The sequence below is a fragment of the Lates calcarifer genome, linkage group LG1 (assembly GCF_001640805.2).
Source record: "Lates calcarifer isolate ASB-BC8 linkage group LG1, TLL_Latcal_v3, whole genome shotgun sequence".
Lineage (NCBI taxonomy): Eukaryota > Metazoa > Chordata > Actinopteri > Centropomidae > Lates > Lates calcarifer.
In genome coordinates this window covers 10328738-10352032 of record NC_066833.1, presented here as the reverse complement: position 1 = coordinate 10352032, position 23295 = coordinate 10328738, and the positions used below count along the sequence as shown (strand labels likewise).

Sequence of the window (23295 nt, the reverse complement as noted above, 5' to 3'; positions counted from 1 at the left end):
GCTTTATCATTGTTTGATTGACTAATGTATACTCACCAGAAGTTACTACCACAGTGACACCATTTGACTTGGCCACATCAAGATACTTTTGTTTGACAGTGTATTCAGTCCCGCCATTCATTTTCTCTATAAGCGGCCTTTTCCCTGCCTCTTTGTAGCAACTCTTTGTCTCAGCCTGCAAATAAATTAACATGCAAATTCATTAAATCAATAGTTTTTTAAATTATTCTTTTTCACATAATTTACAAGTATCTAGTAATTTTTCAGTCCCAAACAAGTCAGACTTCAATTTCTGAGACTTACTAGCCACTCCTTTTCATCCCTTGGGTCCTCAATGTTCCACACAATGTTGTTACAATCCTCTGCATTTCCCTTACATTCCATTTTAATTTTGGCATCTGTTTCCATCTTTTCACAGCCTTGAGTACAAGTCAGACTATGGTACAACAAATACATAGATAATCTGGTTACTGTACTGAACAATCAACAACTTCTGGAAATTTACTTTAGGTTACATTCAATGAAAAAAAACAAATCTGAAACTTGTGTTAAAAAAAGAGCAGCACTCAATAAGTGAACTCATTAATAAAGTTGTTTAATTTCTTCAGTAGTAGTGTCATAAGTGTTAATCCTACTGCTTCACTGCTTTGACAGACCTCTAATGTAAGAAAACACTCAGTCAGATAAGGAATCAAGAACATGAATGAGAATGTCTATTTCAATGCTCTAAATGATCAGAGAAGATGATTTTTAAAAAGATCAAGTACCTTAGCCAGTTTGTGTCAAGCCTAGGGGTAAGGGTGATGCATATGGATTTAGTTGTTTTCTTTCCATCTTCATCACTAACATCACTTTTTTCTGTCACACTGAAATTATACTTATCATAATGAAATGGATCTGGTAGGCATTCTCCTTTAATGGTGTAAATCAGCATCTCGAACTTTCCTTGACATTTACAGGGATGGTCTGTAAACCAAGAAGAAATGTCATTATAGTAGAGCAACTAACAGGTCGATGTAAAGCATTTATGACTGTTGTTCAGTTTGTAAAACATTTTGATAGTTATGGATACCGATTATGATAAACAAGTAAACAAAAAAACAAAAAATATTTTCAGAAATTATTTAAGAAACACAGCAAAACAGCTAGTTACAGCTCATTAAATCTGCCAGCAACAGTTTCAGGTCGACGAAATAAAAGTTAGAGATGAGAAACCCTTGCTTGTCCACCTCTGTATGAATTATGCTTAAAAACATTTGTGAGAATGGAAAGCCTGGGAGGTGCAGCAACAGTACTGTAATGTGAGCAAGGATCATCAAACTCCTTCATGTGTAATATTATGTCTCCAGCTAAGACAATCAACACTTCAAATCACTTCTTGATCTCACCGAGTTTAAGAAAATTAAATAGAAAAACACGATTCTTACTGCATGACCACTCCTGTTGCTCGCCCACAGCTACTGCAACAAGTGTGATTTCTTCATTTCTGGTGGAGACTGATTTTGAAGGTTTTGCAATGATGCTTGTTATAGATCTGACAACTCTGATATGTTTCTTTCTCTGAAATTGAAGAAAAGGTTTTCTGAATAATACAGTACACACTGTGAGACAGGAGCCACCACACTTTACTGGTAATTAGTGTAAACTAAAAATAAAGAAATAAAATATTTTACCAGTCTCTTGTTAAAGCTCAACCAATCATTATGACCATTTGGTTTAATGACTGAGTCCTTGCCACAGGAAGCAAACATATCAACATCAACTTCCAGAGCGGAGAAGACATTCTTCGCTCTGAGTTTTACTAGTACAGTTCCTGCAGAAAAATATTCAGTTAAACACCACTAAAACAAAAGACATTTAAATTAAATACACATAACTTTATTCAGCTTTTTTTTAATGTGTTCTAGTGTTTCACAGATGACTGTATTTTGCTTCATATGTGGGTCCTGTTTTTGTTATGTCTTCTATACCTTGATTTGGGCATCCAATATTAAAAATTCCCCTCCTTGCATTCATTTCTCTGGTCTCATAGAATGAGTTGTTGTCTCCTGTCAGAGAGAAGAGGAGGAGCACAGGCGCTCCCCGTTCAATGGAAACACCCACAGTAATATCTGGAGAGTCCTGACAGTCGTTCCTCTCTGTCAGCACAGATGCCTGAAGTCCAGCTATTTTCTCCAAAACACACACCTGCAGGGTGAAGAGTTACAACACAATGAGGACAAACACCAAGTTACCTTTTGTATCACTTGCCGGTGAGACATTATCACAACAGATAACATTTCCACTTTCCACTCTACAAAAGGCCATCAAAATCTTTAAAAGTTACAAAGTCATCAATAAAAACATCATGAGGTGAAGGAAAGAAGTGAAGGAAAAAAATGATGAGGAATAGGAAAAGAATCTGACTGCACTTACACCAGCCAACTTTATTTATAACACATGGAAGAGACAAACTCTGTGCTGTAGGCTACAATTCAACAGGGTTTCCTGTCCAACACTAATAACAACATGAATGGAATACACAAGTAGAGGAAGCCATTAAAATAAAGATGAAAAAGAGGATTGTTTAAGAGTCAGTGTAAGTTATATTCAGACAGAAATACCTAGATATATAGCTTTGACTTTTTTCATATATATTTATTTATCAGCTCTTATCATGGCTGCCACTGAGATAGTAGGTCATTTCTCTCAGTTAGGAACCTTCTTAAGCAAAAATGACTGTTCAACCACAGCCTATGTCTTACTGTAGAGTGTTGCTGGCAGTTTGCATTGTGTTATTAGTAACTGTGAATTCTTACTGTGAATCCAAATTTTGTTTGCTCTTTAGCATGCGCCAGCAAAGGCAAAGAGGAAGAACGCCTGCTAGCTAGTAAACATGTTTACTATGGCACACAGGCAGCATCTTAAGTTCAATTTTGATTAAACCCTAGATCAATGATGCATTTTCACACCATGTTTCACTGTTTAAAATAATAACACTGATTAGCCACCAGGATTAAAGCTTAGAATTTTAAACTCAGGAGTGAGAGCGCAGGACATTTTATGGATGAAATTCAGCAGGGTGATGCCTCTGCTGTGTTCTGGTGTTTACAGATATGACACTAATTGTCTGGTGTGGTGCTGTAATGAAAGGTTGAATTTAATTTCTTATTTAGAACGGCTTTAACTGCAATCAACTCCTTAATCAAATGATCAAAATGATAATCAAAAATCAAAACTTGAGACTTTATATGTCACTGCCACAATCATAACAAAACATGAAGGAAAGATGTGATCATGTGACTTGTTGTTGCTTCATTGATAGCAGCTTGGCTGATTTACCTGCAGGTTTGTGGACACTTCAGGGAATGTGACCACGTTAGATGCATAAAGAGTCAGCTGGTGGCAGCCAGGCCCGAGCTGCTTCACCATCGCTTGGGTCACTGTGATGTTGTGGGGAACATTTCCTCTGACCACAGATAAACTGGACAAGACCATTTCATCACTCTGGATTCTATAGGTCACATTTGAACCTGAGAGAACAAATAATATTCCATAACCAAAACCTGATACAGTCAAGCAGTGATATCAAATTTGACAAGGTATATTTTCATCCTCTTGGGACTCACCTGATGTTACTTCTATTTGAATTTGAAATGCCCGTCCATACAGGGCTTTACAGTTGGCTGCATGGAAAAACATCTTTTCAGCATAGCACCTGATTACACCAATGTCGGTGATGGGCTCTAGAATGGTAGTTATTTTCTCAGCAGCAAAATGTGTGCCATTGCTGGTGCACTCAAGTGCCACAGTAAATGTACTTGGATAAGTATATCTGTGCATCACACTGCTCTCCAACCTGAGAGGAAGCACAAAGAAGCATTCAGCAGTGACTGCTATATGTTCCCTCTGCTTTCTGGACAAAAACAGGTTATATATGCCACACAGACACAGATATATTCACATAGATAATCAAAGACTTTAGTGTCTATTTTTTTGGCAGTGTGGGCTGACAATAAAATCTAATTAAAAATAATGAATGAATACAATAAAGGTTTTTTGTAAAATATTAGTACAACTAATATTTACCTGACAGAGAAACACTCAATCCATCATCAACAACATCGACAAAATGTGTCCTCTACTCTGTCCTTTACTGGCGCAAGTAACAAATAACAAAGTCTAAACTTGAAATGTAATTTGGTTATCGATTGTGTCATCTTATTTAACAGAACTGTATGAAACATTATCAACAAGAGTTAAAACCTTTAAAAAGTGATCTAACAAACAAATGTGGCCGTGTTTAGTATTTTATGGTCAGATACATACTAGTATGTGATTTGTAATGTTTTTGAAGGTTTCTGATTCATGATATTTCTCTGTTTCTTCTTTGTTTGTCCTAAAGCATCTGTATTCCTTAAAGGAATATTCCAGCAATTTCATATTGCTCTTAAAGATGACGCATTAAAAAAATAAAATAAAAAGCAACACAGACAGAGAGATCCTGACTTTTAGTCCTAAGCTTGAGCCAAGCTCGTACCTCATAATAATTCTACCCAGTTTAACAGTCCGCCCTCCACGTCCACACTTTGTAACACACTCTAAGTTGAAGTCTCAAGTTCAACCATCATATCATCAGGGTCAGAACTTGACAAAGCTGGTTCTGAGCAGCAGAAGTCATTATGCAGGTTTTCACAGCCTGCATAATGAGTGCTCCTTGTTAACTGTATACCCACCTTCATGTGGACAACCAGTAGAGTGCCGCTTTGAATGCTTTAATTTCATTGTAAACCATTAGTCAGTCTGTGAAAGTTAATACTCACCCCTCTGGACTGTCCAGAGAAACAACACGGCCATCTCCAGTGCTCAGCCTGCAGATGAGGTTTCCCCATGACAAATCTAAGAGCCACTTTATGCTGATGGTGACGTTATTAAAAACAGCAGCCACAGTGCTCACTGTCAGTGCGAGCCCTGAGGGGGAGATAATGTAACAAAGCGCCTGTGACCAACCGGTGCTTTCAAAAACAAACAAGCACAGATCCCCATCATCTCAGCAGCCGGCAGCGTGGCACGGATATAACAGGGATACGTAACACAGCAGCAAGATTAGTCTGTTTTTCTCTGTCTGTCTCATTATGTCCTGCTTCATTCGTTTGCAGATTCCATAAATAGATTTGAACAACTCTTCTCCTTGAATGGGTTCTGCATCGTTCCTCACATTTCTTTTTTTACTTATTTAACCATAGTCCAGAGTTGTGCTAATAAAGTGAGGTTGATAATTATTGCTTTGTGTGGTTTTTAATGGATTAGTAAGTCTTTTGTCCTTAATGTCTTTTGACTTTAACACTTACTGCGGCTGAAAGTAACCAAGTAGGTAAAACAGACCTTTTCCACCACAGATATTTTGACTTATGATTATAGGAAAAGCACATGTTTCTATTAACATTAACAGTGGCTCTGCTTTATTTACGTCCCCCAGTATCCATGAAAATTAATTAGCTACCAATGGACCCCAAGTGCTTATCTCAATGTGCCAAATGACTATTTGTATAACAACAAGTAGTGAACAACACACATTAATTTACAGTTTGACTTGAATTGACTTTGAGAGGTTGTCACTTTTTGTGTGTGCACCTGGTGCCATCAGTCCTTCTCTATCTTTGTGTATCTCTTCACCGCTTCCTCTAATGACGTTTGAAAAAAGTGTACATGGGGTGGGTGGGATGGAAACAGTCAGACTTGCTCGTCATCCACTGGATGTAGAAAATATGATTTTCCCCTTTAGAGATGTATAATTGAATTGAGTGATTAGAAATATTGTGACTGACCATCTTTGCAGTGGTAGTCCACAGACAGGTAGCTCCCCAGCTCAGGACAGGGTTCACCAAAGGAGTTCACAACTTCAGCAATGTGGCAAACCTGACGGCCATGGCAGTGAGCTGGTGAACGCAAGGAGAACATAATCAGCTGCAAATAACACACAGCAATGACAATGACGTCATGGAAAGTTTTACAAATTATTGCTGCATATTTTGTGCTCTGGTGAAAAAGGTTTGCACTCAAACAACAATATGTTACTCAACCAACAGTCCTACAAACAACTCCTCAAAAAGTCATTAACATTCATCATAAATGGGCTGCACTCGTGTAGTGCTTCTAACACAAGCACACAACAAAGTATTTGACATTCACCCACACACACTCACACAGGCCCCGTCCTGCTCATGTTCTAATTTTTTGCTCAAGGACACTTTGACATGGAGACAGGAGGAGTTGGGGAAACTAGAAACCCTGAGACTAGTGGACACCTTGTTCAACCTCCTAGGCAGCACAATGACTCGGCAGGTGGGACCTGGATTTGAGCCCATAGGGGGTTTGTAATAGATCAATTATTCAAGTATTTGTGGTGAGTGTGAAAACCGTGCATAGATGGGTGTCTGTTTACAAATATGGAGGGTGCATGTGCAGCAGGAGAAAACAAGACTTCACAATTTTATGATAGCTCATATGCAGACATTTGCATTATTTAGAATAAAGCAGTTTGTTAAGAGTTTGATTTGTTTACAACACAAATCTTTCTTAACCACACACCTTTGATAGACATGTTTCAACTCTGGCCCCTGACATGTCACATTCCCTGTGCAACATTAATGTAAAAACTCATATTAGAAATTACTGCAGTGTAAAGAGGCAGAGCTGTTAATACGGGATTTGATCAATAACGTGACACATTTTCCATCCAAAGCCTTCAGTCTACTCCTCTGTCAGCTGTCACCAATTTACAAACTGAAACTCTAAACACATGGCTAACACTAGTCATGAATGGTCAGTTAGAGTCAGGAAAGGAGTTCGTTCAGTGTCATTTTATGGCCTTTTCAATGACCTATAAACAGTGTTTTGTGTGTTTCAAGTTTACAAAGGTTGAGTTAAAATGATGAAAAGCTAGAGACAGTGTTTGACCCAGAGATGATCCATCCTGTAAAGCAGTTCACTTGTGTTTAACCCATACAGATTTGAAAATGTTTATCGTTGTATGTCTTCAATTTGTACAGAAAATGTAACTGAATTCAGGGTGATACCAGAGCTGATGAATGTTGTGGTAGCATCACGTAATGATGAACAGTGTTGCTAGCTGGACTGAATATTTCACTCTGAGCCTGTAACATCTGCATGGGCTTACTTCTGCAGCTCAAGGACATGAAGGTCAGGTGAATTTAAAAATGATAAACTATGCTTGATTGTGTTTTTTTGTGTGTGTGTGTGCGTCAGCTCTGCAGATCTGCATAGGGTGTAACCTGCCTCTTACCCAGTGTGTGCTGGGAAAAGCTGGACTGCCCCAAGATCCTCAACAGGATGAGCAAGTTTGCAAAATGAATGGATGGATAATCTGCTTCTGCCACCAGTTAAATGCATGAGTCAATATTTACTCAGAAATAGATGCATATCATTTATTTATCCTTAAGTCTATTAAGCTTTTAAGCTATTATTGTGAGGCTTTTATTCCATAAATGTCCTCATGGGCAATTATTCTTTTCAAATAACAGTCAGCAGGGAGATAATATGAGCTTTGTGATATCTTGCTATCACTTCATTCAAAAGTGGATAGAATTTCATCACAGATTTTTGTCCATGCAGAGCAGTGTGTTTGCTATCCTATTCAGATTTTTTTCCTATTGAGCAGGAGATTAAATGAGAGGAACTATTATGACGCTAAGAGAGGTTATTGTGCAGATCAGATCATTTAACTGCTCTGGATTATGTATGACTGGCATGCATCATGTCATTCATACATCATAACAACTAAATAACAATGACTTGGTTTATCTTTTTATTGCACACAGAAGACTGTTTGATCATGTTTTACCTGTGATTGTCTCCACAACATCCACCCAGCCACACTGATGTTGTGTGGATGCTGTTGGTGGGGGGAGCGTGGGTTGACAGTAATGAATGTTCTTACGACCGTAGACGCCGGCGTCTATCATTAACACTTGACCAGAACCACACTGCAGAGTGGTGTTACGACCCGCACACACAATGGATCTACCAGATTCTGGGAAGAACACAATAGCAATACAAAGTGGTAACTCATCATACAGTGATTCAGTATGCTGTTGTGTTCAGAGTTCAAGGCAGAGTACGTACCAAACTGGCAGATAAAACCCAGTGTTTTGTTGCAGTCTCTTGTGGCTTCCCACTGAAAGCCTGAATCCTTTAAGATGTGTCCACAGGCGGCTCCTGGCTGCGGGCTGCTTGCCCAGTTTGAATAGGTAATATGTGAACCATCCAGCCAAGACAAAGCACCTGAGGATGGAATATGTCACAGCTGAACATATGCACAGTCTGATGTCGAGAGCCTAATGTAAGAAAACTATAATTAGATCATCTTTTCTACTATTACACTTTGAGATTAAGAGATTATTTCATTTTCAGTCAGTTAGTGTCAGTAAAGCCATAAAAAAACTGAGATTGTACATAGTAACAGAAAGAAAAACCTTAAACGTACAAACTGTTTTTCATCTTGGAATTTATATTATTGCAAAAATATAGCTAAATAAATATTGAAAAGAGGAAGGTAAGAATAATATCTCAGTAGGGAACTTTTTTTTATTTAGAACTTAGAATAAATTGGACACAGCTGCACCAATTTTACCCCATTTTTCCAGGCTATCATTATTAATCACCAAAGCTTATCTATATTCTCTTCAATCATCTGCTAAAATGCAGAGTTTGACAGGTGACAAAAGGTGAAGGGCAGGTAAAAATAAAACTTTAAATTTAGTAGTTACTGTCCTCCTGATTTCCTGTCTCTTTGCAGAGTGCTGTATTTAATCTGAGTCTTCAGGTATAGCGGTTTATGACAAGCACACAGTAGCAGTTGACTGTATTCCACATTTCTCCCTTCTTACCTTCAGTAGTTCCAGAATACGTAAGATTTGGAGAGGCAGAACGTGCTACTCCCAGCCATGTGTCTACCTCAGGGTCCAGGTGTCCCTGAAGGAAATATTGAGTGTCTTCATCTGGAATAAATGCAAGGTGTCCTCCACTTTCCTCGCACCAAGCTTGAGCACTGAAAAAAGAGCGTTGGTGAGCCACAAACTCATAGCAGGAGCCTGCAAAGGCCTTCTGATATGCTGGGCAGGAAACAGTAACCTCTGCCTCGTCTTCACCCCATGACAGACAGCTGAGTGACACCAGGATCAGCAGCTGCAGAAATGTCCTGCACATCGTTTCTGTTTTCACTTCAAAAACCAAAAGTTACTCTCACATCCCTCCTGTCAACTTCTAGGTGCTTCCATTGCAGGGGTAGAAGTAATATCGTTTCACCTTCTCATCTAGTGTTCTCACACGCACCCTGCTGACGTCCTGCTTTTAAATGGATCTGACATGAGCCTTTCTTACACACCTACTTCTGCATTCAGTGGGACATTGTTTACTTAACAGCCAGGCTTTCTAAAAGAAACCACTGAATGCACCGCCTTTGTGCACAGACAGAGCTGCAACAAAAGAGGAGTTTCAACCAGATGGCAGATACACAAGGTCACATTTTACCAATGCTTTACATCATGTAATGAATTACTGACTTTTTTGTTGTTGCATCAAAATTCTGGTTTACATGTCAAGTCACGACTACTCTCTGTTGGAGATGCAAAATGGTGTTCAATAAATGAAGAAAAGAGGATCCACATTTCAAGAAAAGAAAAAAAGGCACCTTGCATGAGATAAAACCTTTAAAACCAAATTCTCAGTGAAATCAAAATACAATATACAGTACTGTGCACTTGACACTTTTACCCTAATCGTTACCATCTGCAGCAGGACAACGAGTCCAAACACAGTCAGCATCATAAAGAACTATCTTCAGAGACACATGAGGTTAATTGATGAGTAAAAAATAATCATAGGATTATTTTTGACAGCGTCCTCACTTAAGTGCCTAAAACTTTTGCACAGTACTGTAAATAGCAGTACAGATAGGGATAACAACTGATATAAATGACTGAAAAATGACTCCACACTGATGAAAACGTTGTTTCATATATTTCTAGTTTGCATATCAACTTAAAATGTGATTTGTTTACAGCTTGTCTCTGCTGTCTGTGTAATTTATGTGCAATATATGACAGTCCCAGGATGTTCTTTATATACAGGTACCATTTGTAATGTTTTTTGTACCTGTCTTCATCAAACAGAGTCTCCATAATGAAAGTAGTTTTTTCCTGCATGTTGATCATTTTGATTCAATCCATTTAAAGAACAAAAAATAAAAAAAATCAGTATATGTTGGCCCCTCACTTTCCAACACTGACGTGTTTTCCAAAATAAAATTCAGCTTCAGTCCAAAAGATTTTTCTACATCTGTGCTCTAACACTGCACTTGGCTAAATATACAGCGTACTGTAGATGACTCATGTCTCACCCACACCACACCACTCAGAAACAAATTGCACCCTCAGCAGTGCACAAAGAACTTCTGCCAAATAAACAACAGCATCTGCTCTCTGTGATGCATTCGTGAGGGTTTTCCTGTGAGAGAGAAGAGCGAGAGGAATATGGTGTTGAGAGCATCGCCTGCACTTTCTCCAGTGCTATTGATCACACAGTGGGTCTGAATTCAACCAAATGGGTCCTGGGCTACTGGTCACATTTACAATGCTTTTGTTGCTTACCGATCCAAGAGGCACAATATCAAAAAGAAGAGTAATCACAAGAATGATCTCCAGTTCAGAAGCTACTTTTAGAGGAGTTACAGAGTGCCTTCCAGCCCATAAAACTAGATCTGAATAGAAAAATATAGTGCAAAAATAACACTAGGAGGAACAATTTGATGACTAGTGAACCTGAATTCTGCTGGGGCTACCTCACAGTAATTCACCAGGAAGTTACTGCTCCCAGTAAGGACCTCTGAATTATTCAACCCTCCCCATCTGCTCTATGATCAGTGCTCGACTTAACTACAAGTGAAGAGAGGAAGACAGTTACACAATGTTTTGTCTTTACACACTGAAGGCCTTCACTGAATTAACTTAAAGTAAAAAAAAAAAAAGTAATTTTATATCTGAGTTCCAAACTTGAGGGAGTACTGGTTCTCACTCAGCAGAGGTAGCCAGAAAACTCGATAAACCTTCTTCTTTCTGCCATCTAATTTGAAAGATTTCCTTGCCTGATTGTACTGTATATTTTTGAGGCTAAAAGAAATAACCTTTACCGCTCATGCTGTTATTCTATCCAAGCACTAGCCTTCTACATGGTTTATCAGCTAAATTAAATGTTAACTATCAAGTTTAGAAGATGCATTTAATGAGTAAAAGTCATGTTACCCTAACAGTGGTGTTTAAAGCTTGTGTTAAAACATTCTGACATTTAATTACAGACACTACCTGTTCCCTGCAATGCACTGGGAATGGATGGGATGGAATAACAACCTGCACACTGGTATGACCAAACAAGAAAAGCAGTAAACAACTTTTCCACATTGTGAACTTCATTGGGTGATGAAGTGAGCTGCCGAAGTAACTGCCGACTTTGTCAAATGTCAGTTATGCTAACACCATACCTGCTCCTGCTCTTGGCTGAAAGCTCAGCAGATTGTTACCACACTGCTGGAACAACAACTGTAAACAAATATATAATTTCCATATGAACTGACTGTATGGCAAGCTTAACAGAAGATACTATTATTACATTTCTAAACACTTGTTTAAACGTATAAATCACTGTCATCTATGTCAACCACAAAGACTCTTGACTGGCCTCTAGTGGACCTTGAGTAAAGTGCTAACACAGAAACTCTCAGTAGAGGAGTGAAGAACTGTTTACCCTAAGGTGTTTTTTTGCATAGTACATTTCATTTCACTATATGGAGTGGAATTTATTTATTTATTTTTTTACATACTTTCCACCCACACTTTCTATACTGATGAAGACATAGTGCATCTCGACTTTCATGAAGGGAAAGATGGGAAATGTTGGCTAATAAATGTCAGATTGAAGAAAAACATTACAAAATAAATTACTAATTATGAAGCTGCTTTGTCTGTTTTCAGTAAAAATAATCATTTTGATTAGTTTCACAACTGAAAATGCAATATAAACAATATGAGCAATATGCTGAAATTCATGGCATGTTGTTAATTGATTAACTGAAGTTTTAGCATGCTATTTTATAAAACTAAGCTAATATTTACCAATCCAATATATCTTTAACAGCAGCTTAATTACAGAAGTAATCAAACTTTTACTTGTGTGTCTGTGTAGGGGAAGTCAAATGGATGTAAGTTAAGTTAAAATCCTCCCTCTTTTCCATTTCGGGCTTTTCTTTTTAATTCCCAGAATGAGCTGTTTCTTCAGATCATTAAACAATAATGGGAGGATTTCTAAAACTTTTTTCTTTGGATAGAATAAAAGCAACCATTCACCAATCTGACCAAGGCCGGACAGTGACACAAATGCACTGACACCACCACACACAGTAGAGATGACATACAGTATACATACATTTTATATGGACCAAAAAAAAAAAAAAAAAAAAAAAAAAAAATTTGCCAATGACAGTGAACATATGTAAAATAGGCTGGTCTTTCTTTGACTGGTACATAGACATGTTCATTATCATGCAGTTATGTGAGCAAACAGGTTGGTAAACTGGTTGTATCAGGGAGGAGCAGGTTGCCTGCCTCAGTAGTTATCCCTGAGAGCAGATTCTTTCTACCTGTCAGAGTACAGTCCTACAGGGCAGATGTTTTATTCTGAAAGAAACTGGATTTTTTGTATAAATTACAAAAAAACACTGCACTTAATGTAGTGTGTTCATTTAGCTATACTGGAAGGACTGACCAGCACTCTGAAGGTAAGTATTTAACTTCTTTAACAGATGCTTGATAAACTCTATAAATATGAAATAATGAATAAGAAGAGAACTGAGCAAAAGCACCCAGAGAATGAGGGAAAGAAAAGAGCAAGTTCATTTATTGCAGTTGAATTCCTAATTTTATACATAATGTGCCTGTGTGTTATGTTAATTAAGGAGTAGAGTCAGTAGAGAAAAGTCTGACAGTGTTGTGCTGTTCATCATCGTCACACTATCATAGCTTTATATTTCTTGTATCTTTATGTCATAAGCTGATATGGAATAAAAACAAATAAAAAGCTACTGCATCAATCATCTTTGTTCTATATTTATCTCACCTCCCTCTCTCACCCTCTGGCACATTCCTTCACTGCTGTTGCTCCACTGAACACGCTGCATTGCACACTCTGTGTGTCAAGGAGCAGTTGCATGTAAAGTAAAATCACTTCTTTTGTTTAAAATCACCCAACATCCAGCTCCCTCTGAATCATGAAGAAAGTGAAGCACACCCTGCGGAGGACCCTGTGTGTGTTGCTGGGCATTGGTTTCGTCTGGTGTCTGAGTTGGCCATATTTTATCCTGGTGTGTATTTTCATTCGTTCATTCTTATAACCAACATACACATAAATGGTGCAACAAATGAACAACCCTCTCCTGTACAGCAAACTCAGAATGGACAAAAACGTTCATCTTTTTCTTTCTGTAATGCTGTGACTTGTCTGTCTCAACTGGTTTTAGAGCAATGTTGACCAGGAGAGCAAAGGTGGTCACAGCAGACTGAGGCAGCATGGCAAAGTGTGGATAGAAAAAAGCAGGGCTGAAGGTGAGGAAAGAGCAAAAAGATAACCAGAGGAGTAAAAGAAAGAGAGGTCACGATGCTGAAGCAGTGGGATTCAGCAGAAATATAGATACTATCCTAGACCATAAAACTTTCTTTAACACTTTCTCCTCCTCATATAGCCATAAAACAGTGAAGCTAATGTGCTACATGTATTCATATTCCATCATTTAGATAAGAGCCATTCAGCAGCGCAGCTCATTGGAATAGAGGATGATTAAGCCTCTTTCTCCGTTACAGTAAAGCACAAAAAAGACCATTCAAATGGGAGCTAGTCCTTTAAAGGGATAGCAGATGTACAGTGGAAGTTAATAGTGACATGGTGGTAACAGCCTCAGCTCCTTCCTCTTAACTTTCCTGCTCAGCTGTCTCCTCTTTCCTTTCACACTTTTTTACATTTGCACGTCTCCCCTCCTCTCTCTTAGACATAATAAAAAGTATTGTCAAATCTGTGGATGATCTCCTGAACATTGTGGAATCTTCTGATGACTGTGAAAATCTCAAAATCTCTCCAGCAGTTAGGTTTTTTTTAAGCTGCATAATATTTATTGACTGAATACTCTATGAATAATAATTGTGTATAATTGCTGATCAACAGCTCTTTTCAGGTGCAAGCCTCTTGAAGATGTTTTCAAAGCAGAGCAATAATTTCTCAAATTAACACTTCAAAATCTCTCTGTCTCAGTCTCTCCCCCACCTCCTTTGAAGGACTACAAAGCAGAGTTACAGGCACTCCAGGTTAAAATGGAGGCAGAGACAGAAAAAGGACAAATGAAGAATGAGATGATCAAAGAGCTGCATTCTGATAAACTCTATCTTCAGCAACAAGTGGCTCACTTGGAGGAACTCCTAAAGCTACAGTTGGAGAAGGAGGAGAAAAATATCCAACAAGTAAAATCTGGTAAAATTGCTCTTTATCAAATTAAGAGCAGGATATTAACTGTATTCACAAGGTGTCTGCTTTTAACAATTGAATACTCTACCAGAACAAGTAGATAGGCAGTAAAGCAATTACACTTTTATCAGCGCATAATTAATTCAGAGGGATGTTGGTTATAAAAAATATTTAGATGGTTAAAAGTATCTTACCGACTGAAAATTATGACTGTGCTCAAAGAATAAAGCCAAACAATTACACACAAAGCCACAAATCAAACACAAAACTACATCAGAACACAACAGAGACACAAACTGACATGACAGGGACATAAAGAGGTGGGGCCTTTTAAATGTCTGTGTCCATAATCCCTCAAAATATAAGGCTGATTTCCCCCTCCCTGTTAATGACAAGTTGAAAGTCAACAATGTGTTAAACCCTCTCTAAATACTTTATGACTTCCCCACCCTGTCTGTGGCACAGGACTAACTGATCAAAATGCATGGAACTATCTCCAGGTTTTCTCCACTCACTCACTACCATATTTTAATCCATACATCATCTTGAAACCAGAGAAAAGTGGTTTTATTTGTGTGTTGCTTAGATGATGAAATCAAAGAGGATGAAAATTGCCCACTGCCACCCATGGACGGACACCCAGAGTGTAAGGGGAAACTAAAGGTAATACTTTTCTTTACCGTTGTAATGGTAACCTTTTGTATCATCAACAGTACCTGCTCTTCCTCTCTCATCTTCATCAGCTTTGCTCTTTCTTTTTCTCTCCGTCTCCTCATCTTGTCTTCTGTCTCTTCTCCTCCCAGAGCTTTGACTGATTCAGTTTTCAGTTTGTTTCTATCAGTGAAGAAAGTAAACATGGAGCCAGTTGATGTGGCCGCTAGGATTGTCTTATAATAAAAGTAACGGATATAGGAGTAGCTCATTTTAATATGTATGTCAAATCTTTACACAAACTGATTTGAAAGGAAAGCTGGATGGAGTTAATGTTAGCTAGCTAGCTAACGAGCTAGCAAGCTAATTAACTCACTCAGGTGAAACTAACTAGCCATGATAAACAGCCACTGTTTAATGAAGCAGCTGTTGGTCAGAGGATGTCTGGAGGTGATTGACACTGAACTACAAACAGTCTGTTAGTTATATTTCCTGGTTACCTGTCAGTAAATTCAGCTTCCTGCCCTGTTTGTTGACATATTCAAAGAACCGCCGTGTTGAGCAAAGATTATAGTAGCGACAAGATAGTTCACTCCACCCACCAACACACACAAACAGAGACGTTGGTGATCACGTGAGACAGTCGATGATCTTGACGTTGTAGAATATCTTTGCAGCATCAAAGTGGAGCTGTTTTAGGCGGTTATTTCACGACTTCTTCGTGTGTACATTTTGTTAACGGGGGTATAACACTCCCGTCACCCCCCTGCTGATCCTAATACTTAATACTTTGAAACAAATCAACATATTTTGAATGTGATGTGATGCAAAGAGGTGAAACTGTGGGAGGTACAGCAGAAATCTCAACATAGACTCTAGATCCTCAGGGATTTTTCTTTAAATCTGTTCTTGCTCTCTAAAAGCTTGTTGCATTTGGACTTTCTCAAGTGTTACATGAATTATGATTGATTGATCTTGTTTTGGCCCTTTGTGGTTTGCTGTTGACCCAGTGGTTAAAGGAGATGTGGAGGACTGATCCTTGTTACAGCAGCTATGGGGTGAATGGATCTCTGTGCTCCATCCTCATCTACCTCAGCGAGGTACCCACAAAGTTTCAAGCTCACATATTGTTTGCTCAGCAATACCCAGTCAAGAAAAAGTTTGTGTGTTTAGTATTTTCTCTGTTGTGTTAAGATAGAGTCCTGGTGCCCTGTGCTTCAAGGCCGAACAGTCTCCCCAGCTCAAGTGGAAAACTCTGAGGTAAAGACAGGGCCAAAGAATTTAAAACTGCATGTAATCTGTGTGTATGTGTGTTGTGTATTGCGATGTGTAAAAGGTATATGACCTCTGTCGACCTGCTTTAGCAGAAAGTTTTTTCTCTTTATAGCAGAATAACTCTGGAACTTCACATTTGAATTCTCCTAGGTTTTACACTTTTTCTCATTGTCCCTCGAGTTCATTTTCATTTTCTTAGTCCCCCAAATTAATACGTTAAATGCTAGTCCTGTAAATTGCCTTCAAGGTCTTTAATTTGCTAATTCCAGTTCATTTGAAAAGAGCAAAGAATTCATTGCTGGAAGGGTAAGAGCTTACTGTATCATGAAGGGATTTGAAAGTCTAATAAATAATATGTTTGCCATTATTACTCAAATAATTAAAAACAGTAACCCACTTAATTCAAAAACTTAAGTTCAGTTGCCGCCTTAAGAACCTGAGTAAAGAGAATCAAGTTTAAACAATAAATGATGTTAAATAACTTTTTCAGCTGGAAACAAAAGGTTTCAGCTCAAGATTCGACTTGAGTTTACTCACGTATTTAAAGCAGCAAGTTTTTAAGAATCATATGAACTATTTTTACAATGCAGAATAAGCTTTGTAATGTCTTCATTTTTCCAGGCAGTATCTGACCAAGCAGTGGTACGGGACAGTCTAGAAGGTCTGTATCCATCTCTGGAAAACAGAGTCCAGTTCCAATGGATTCACCAAAGAATTAAAAGTATGGGAGAGATTTGGGTCGAGGCCGGACGCTCTCTTTCAGCCAAACACAACCTCACAGAGCGGAAAGCCAAACAGGTAATGTGTCTTTCCCACTTTGCTTGTGAGGAATAACTGAGAGTTTGCTAAACCTAATCCTCAGTCACAGTTGCTGCACCTGTCAAATTTTGTCTTGTGTCTGTTTAACACTGTTAGCAGAGAGAATGCGAATTATGAATGAATGAATGCACACAAACCAAAAATGATATTACAAATTATATTGTCTGCAGAGGAAATGGGTATAGCCTTCACACTTCAAGGCCACTCTGATTCCATAGCTTAATGCAGCATTCATGGATTTAACATGGATTGAGAATATGAAGTGCAGTGCACAGACTGTATCAGTTGTTATTTCTTTCAATGACCTGTACGCACATGTACAGCTTCATCGTGTGACACATGGGATGGACACGTTTTTAATATCTTGTTCCCTTCTCCCTTCTTATACAGCGTTATTATTCCAGTCATACTAAAGCCAGGAAGGTTATTTAATAGTTGTTTTTTTTTATTTATGAACTAATGCACCTGGACCAAATATCATTTTACAAGAGATAAACAGACCTGTCATCAAATCCAAGGTTTCCCCTTGTCTGTGGACTTCTTTCTCTCCTCAAACCCTGCACAGATCCTGGTGCATCCCGGTGCGTTGACGCAGGAATCTGGTCTTAAAATAGCAGAGACTGCCTTCAGTGGCGGCCCTCTTGGGGAACTAGTCCAGTGGAGTGACCTTCTCTCCACACTTCACATCCTGGGTCACCACGTTCACCTCAGTGCCTCTATACCTGATCTCAAGGAGTGAGTACCCAGCCTGATGTCTGTCTATCTGTCAGGGTGACTGCTGTTGCTTTTAGAAGTAAATGAATGGGAATAGACAAATTTGACTCTTAACGAGTGATTACAGCTGAAAAATATCATATACAGTAAATCATTTGTGCCAGTTAGTCTGTACACCTACATCTTGCATATCCCTTCACTGTTTCTACTTCTGTGTATCCACTCTAATGTTTGTCACTCTTTACCTCTAGTTATCTAGGGATTAAGACAGGTGGTTGCCCACCTCATCATTCAAAAGTGGAAGCAGACCTGATCTACACAGACATTATTGGCTTTAAACAGTTTCAGACAGTACTTCAGACATCCTGGATCAAATACAGGTGAGTATCAGGATCCTGGTCCTGACATTATTTTAATGTATTTGTGAATTACATAAGATTGAGAGAATGTGCGACATTCTCATACGAGTGTATGTCTGCAGTGGGTAATCTCAACATTCTGAGTGATGATTCAATAAAAGAATATATTAAACCATTAAATGCCATTTACTGTTGTTTTAGTAATTCAACCCATTTGATTAAACTGACAACACTGTCTGGCGGCCTGTTTTTAGACCAGAGTGGATTAGTGATTTGCATGATAATGGTGCCTTTATTTGGCCTTTATTATATGTTTGAAATACCAAGAGAATGCTGGGATATGTCTAAATGACTAAATCCATTTCTGGTGTACAATATGGTATAAATGTTTGTGATGGGACAGCATGCTGTGATTTGCCTAAAAAAGAAGCACAAACAACACTGCCTCCTTTTGTTCATTTTGTGTACTTTTGAAAATAATTCAAGGCCATTATAAAATCCATCATATTCCACTGCCACAGAAAGGTAAATAGTTCTGATTCAGCGAGAGAAGAGTATATGAAAAGAAAACCAGATCCTCAGGTGAAATCTTTATATGACGGATCTGAGTGCAAACCAGCTGGATGTAATTATGTTTTCTCAAAAAAAATGTCTACTTGTATAAGAAATAATATGATTTCATCCTTGAGGAGAGGTCAGAGACCTTAAAATACAAAATTGGTTGCAGAAATAAAAATAGTTTCTGTTGTATTGAAGGACAAGGAATACAGAAAAGACAGAGGTAATGAGGAAGGATTCATGGAAAATAATATAAAATCTAACATTTTAAAATTACAACACACCGTACATGTCAGCTGTTTGTCAAATCATGGCAAATATAAAGCACATTACAGGTTCACATACTTTTAATTGGTTAATTTTATTTGCATTCAACCTTCAAACAAGTGATTGTAATGCATCACTAAAATGTAATCTTAGATCTCATGTATGAAAATACATGCAGATAGATTGGAATGATGTGTCTGTGTGTGTGTGTGTGTGTGTGTGTGTGTGTGTGTGTGTGTGGGAATAGCATGTAGCTGTGAGCCGTATGCTAACTGGAGGTCACGCTTGTCTTTGATGTGTGAATGTATGTTCGTTAGTGTGAATGTCTATTTTCACCTGTGAGAACGTGTGCAGCGAGAGGAGCTGGAGGATTTGCTTTGGAAACATTCCAGCATGTTAATGCCAATAATTACCTGAGCTTGATTATTGGATCCTGCACTTTTCATCACATTTTTGATTAAATTAAATGTTCAGGTGTCCACATACTTCTGGCTATCTAGCTTATCAGGCTTTTATTCTATTCCAGTTTAGGTTTTATGGCTGGTTATGGGAGGTTATGTAATGAAGTAGTACTTGGTTTTGTTATTGCCGTCTGTGTATTTATATGCATGATGTGTTTGTATCTGTCAATCAGGTGTATGATTCGTGTGCTGGATTCTTTTGGCACTGAGCCTGACTTCAACCATGCAGCTTGGGCCAAGGAGCACAACCTCAAGAGTCCATTTGGCGGCCTAAATCTGATCCCAGCGCAGTTCTACACCATGTTCCGTATGTGTCTTTTGTTGCTTGATCTGATTTTATATTATTAATATAAAGATGTATAAACGGTTTTCCCTCCAGACCAAAAATGATTTTATAAATCATGTTGTGTAAAAGGTGTATTACACTTAGATGTTTTTCTCCCAGAATTATTTTAACTATGTATCTCTGTTTGATGTGTATTCTCTTACTGTGAGCAGCTCACACACCAGACAACACATTCCTGGGCTTTGTGGTGCAGCACCAGCTGAACTCTGAAGAAACTGAGCAGCTCGAGTCCACCAAGAGAAAAAACCAAGCTCTCGTGTACGGCAAGAGTGCCACGTTCTGGAAGGTGACAACAGGCAGACATTGTAGTAGCCAAGAAAAAACTTAATTCAAATTCAAAAAAAATTCAAAACTTAATTCAATATTAATTCAAGAAAAATGTATGCAGGCTCTAGTTAGCAGAGGCCATGGAGAAAAATGATCATGTTTATCCCATATCCCCATTAAAAACAGACTTGGCAAGGGAGAGGTGGAATTTGCATCATGCCCATTGAATTCTCTTTGCTTCCTTTGCTGTTAAACCTCAGGGTAAAGAGGCTTTTCTGGACATTATCCACAACTACCTGGAGGTTCATGGGACAGTTGACGACAGTGCTCCGATTCCAGGCTATGTGAAAAACCACGGCATTATCAAAGGGACTGAGGTGCAGACGCTGCTGAGACAGAGCAAGGTATCAATCAATCAATCACGTCACGATCAATTCACACAAACCTCAGTGTTCCACAGATCTCCCCTGAATTTACCCTTTCTCATTGTATAGCCCCATGCTGCAGCTGTTTGGTTTGGTGTGTCAGTAACAACCACCCACCCTCCCTGTGCAGGCTCTGAAAGCGACTTCAGGAGCAGAGTGGAAGGAAAAAATAATCATTTATTGTGTTGAGTTGGCTGACACCATGTGGTGACAGCACAGAAGTACATGAGTTTATCATAAAAAAAGAAAAAAGAAAAGTCTCCCTCTTTTCCTCAAACACAGGTCCTCTGTCAGAGGAGTGTGTGTGTGTGTGTGTGTGTATACTATGTGTTTATCTGTGGTCTGTTGTAGGTTTTTGTGGGGTTGTCTTTCCCATATGAAGGCCCCGCCCCTCTGGAAGCCTTAGCCAATGGCTGTGTTTTCCTGAACCCCAGGTTACACCCTCCGCAGAGCAGCCTGAACTCAGAGTTCTTCAAAGGAAAGCCCAACGTCAGAGAGGTCAGGGGTCATGTTCAAAACTGAGACACTTGCTATGATGTTGATATAAAATAGTTTTATCATTGTTGAACCAACACTGTACAAAAATCTGCTTTAACAACTGCTCAGTCAAATGAACAACAATGAACGAAGTACCACGTTAAACACAGAAAACCTTCCACTGTCTTTGGAAGACAGAAATAAACAGTCACCATCCAGGATGTTTATTTTTACTGTCCATCTGTGTGTGTTGTAGCTGACATCGCAGCATCCTTATGTTGAGGCCATAGGAGAGCCTTACGTCTGGATGGTTGATATGCACAATAAAACAGATGTGGAGAGAGCACTAACTGCCATACTCAATCAAAGTGTAAGTACCTTGTAAATCTAATGTCAGATCTAGGCAGAAACACTATCACACTCTACTTAATGATTGCACTGCTCATACATTTCAGATTGAGCCCTACCTTCCGTATGAGTTCACCTGTGAAGGAATGCTCCAGAGGGTTAACATCCTGATTGAAAAGCAGGTTGGAGGTGTCTGGGGTTGGGAAAACGATAGAAGATCAGATTTGTAATTTGAAAAAGATTCTTTTCCTCTTCTCATCTTGTTCTTTAGGATTTCTGCTCCAGTACAGGGGGCTGGCCCCTGCTGAGCGCGCTCCAGGTTGTGAGGGCGGAGGATGGCACTTCCTGTAAACAGGCGTGTCAGACGGCGGGGCTGATCTGTGAACCTGGCATTCTTCCCACATCTTAACAGCACCCAAAATCTTGCCACGTAAGCTGAACATGGACAAAAACTAAGATTTGTGTCCACTTCCTGTGACGTTACAACACTGATGCTGATGATTTCCTCTTTTTGTTTTTCCAGCTACAGGGTGGATTGTCAAACATCAGAGGTTTCTGACAGACTGGTAGTGCTCCCAGCCTACAACACCACCAGTAAACACTGTCTGTTCCAGTCTGATCCTCTGCTCTTCAGCTGCGTGAGATCACACAAGTCCCTGATTCGCATCTGCCCCTGCAGAGACTACATTAAGGACCAGATCGCCTTATGCAGGGAATGTATCTAACTGCTGTTCACATACTATAAAGGTCAATCCTTGGATCAAAGCACAGCAGCATCTCATGTCAACGTGGCCATCTCCAGCTGACTCAGCAGGATGTCGACAGGTTTGATTCTTGGCCTTCTCCAGATGGAGTTTGCACTTTTGCGAATGATTTGAATTTGGACTGTATGGATCTACTTAAACTGAATTTCTGTTCTCAGCGCTCATGAACTGATCCCTGACAGACTTTGGGTGAGGTTTCTGCCTCTAACGGCACCAGCGACAGCTGTGGCCAGAGGCGTTATGTTTTCAGGTTGAGTGTCCGTTTGTCCCAGTCTCGTGAACCACGATATCTCAGGAATTTCATTACTTCTGGTCCAAATACTCACTTGGACTTGGGGATGAACTGATTAGATTTTGATAGCCAAAGGTCAAAGGTCAAGGTCAGTGTGACCTCATAAAACATGTTTTTGCCTTGTGAAGGTGATATTTCAGGGATTTTAGCACAAACACTGACTTGGACTCGGGGATGAACCGATTCAATTTTGGATGATCATGAATGAATTTCTGTATAAAAGCTGGTTCTCAGTGCATACTGTCTCCTTCTGTTGACTGGGCTCCTCTTCTCTCTCTCTCTAAAACACAAAGAGCAGATAAGGAAGAAAAAGAGTCAATAACTGGGATAAAGAGGAACCATAATATCAAAGAATAAATGGTACTTATCTTTTTAAATGAGAAGGTTCACAGTGAGTGAAATCTCTGCTGCTCTTTTTCTTTTTCCTCTTATCTCTGTAAAAGACATATTAGTTGTTAATTTGTCATGAATAACAGTTAATAACTTCTGTGTCAGTGCTGTCTCCTGGGCTCAGCCTGGACTTCTTCCTCTCTCTAAAAGACAAACCACAGATAATGGTTAATAAACAACTTCAGAACATATTTAACACTTTAATAATTCTGATAGTGACATAAAATAAGTGTCTATTTATCATTTTAATTAGAGTTCACAGTGCGTTGCTGTCTCCTCTTAGTGGTTTTTACACCATAAACATAATATATTGAACTTGT

The 23295-nt window shown here is 38.9% G+C and overlaps 3 protein-coding genes across 3 annotated transcripts in view; 1 reads left to right on the top strand and 2 right to left on the bottom strand.

The window, feature by feature from the left end:
* Positions 1-9235, bottom strand: part of LOC108887113 (polycystic kidney disease protein 1-like 2) — a 29796-nt gene extending 20561 nt beyond the window's left edge. The window contains 9 exon segments of the mRNA XM_051073111.1: positions 37-175; positions 2104-2187; positions 3322-3512; positions 3609-3838; positions 4803-4950; positions 5808-5918; positions 7844-8032; positions 8125-8283; positions 8889-9235. Coding sequence (XP_050929068.1) covers positions 37-175; positions 2104-2187; positions 3322-3512; positions 3609-3838; positions 4803-4950; positions 5808-5918; positions 7844-8032; positions 8125-8283; positions 8889-9207 — 1570 coding nt within the window. The 5' untranslated portion in view covers positions 9208-9235.
* On the bottom strand, positions 502-4785 carry LOC127142376 (polycystic kidney disease protein 1-like 2). Its single transcript, XM_051070106.1, has 6 exons — positions 3609-4785; positions 3322-3512; positions 1971-2187; positions 1674-1813; positions 1428-1560; positions 502-966 (listed from the first exon to the last, which is right to left on the bottom strand). Exons 1-6 carry the CDS (start codon positions 3820-3822, stop codon positions 719-721), a joined length of 1143 nt encoding a protein of 380 aa, XP_050926063.1. The 5' UTR covers positions 3823-4785; the 3' UTR covers positions 502-718.
* A 3295-nt stretch (positions 9236-12530) lies between the features above and the next one.
* Positions 12531-23166, top strand: LOC108887100 (alpha-1,6-mannosylglycoprotein 6-beta-N-acetylglucosaminyltransferase A-like). Its single transcript, XM_018682283.2, is given in 19 exon segments — positions 12531-12829; positions 13306-13411; positions 13568-13652; positions 14353-14568; positions 15149-15225; positions 16224-16313; positions 16408-16473; positions 17110-17286; positions 17873-18042; positions 18273-18401; positions 19840-19973; positions 20165-20298; positions 20540-20683; positions 21056-21202; positions 21438-21551; positions 21637-21711; positions 21801-21917; positions 21919-21959; positions 22053-23166. Coding segments are annotated over 18 exon segments (2211 nt in total). The 5' UTR covers positions 12531-12829; positions 13306-13318; the 3' UTR covers positions 22255-23166.
* The last annotated feature ends 129 nt before the right edge of the window (positions 23167-23295 follow it).

Bases quoted from the DNA above. Each gene is read 5' to 3' on its own strand.
- LOC127142376 (XM_051070106.1), bottom strand. From the start codon at position 3,822: ATGCACAGATATACTTATCCAAGTACATTTACTGTGGCACTTGAGTGC. The intron at 1,814-1,970 runs GTATAGAAGACA...ATTTTTCTGCAG, and splicing joins TATTGGATGCCCAAATCAAG to GAACTGTACTAGTAAAACTC. The intron at 967-1,427 runs GTAAGAATCGTG...CTTGGTTTACAG, and splicing joins GCAACAGGAGTGGTCATGCA to ACCATCCCTGTAAATGTCAA.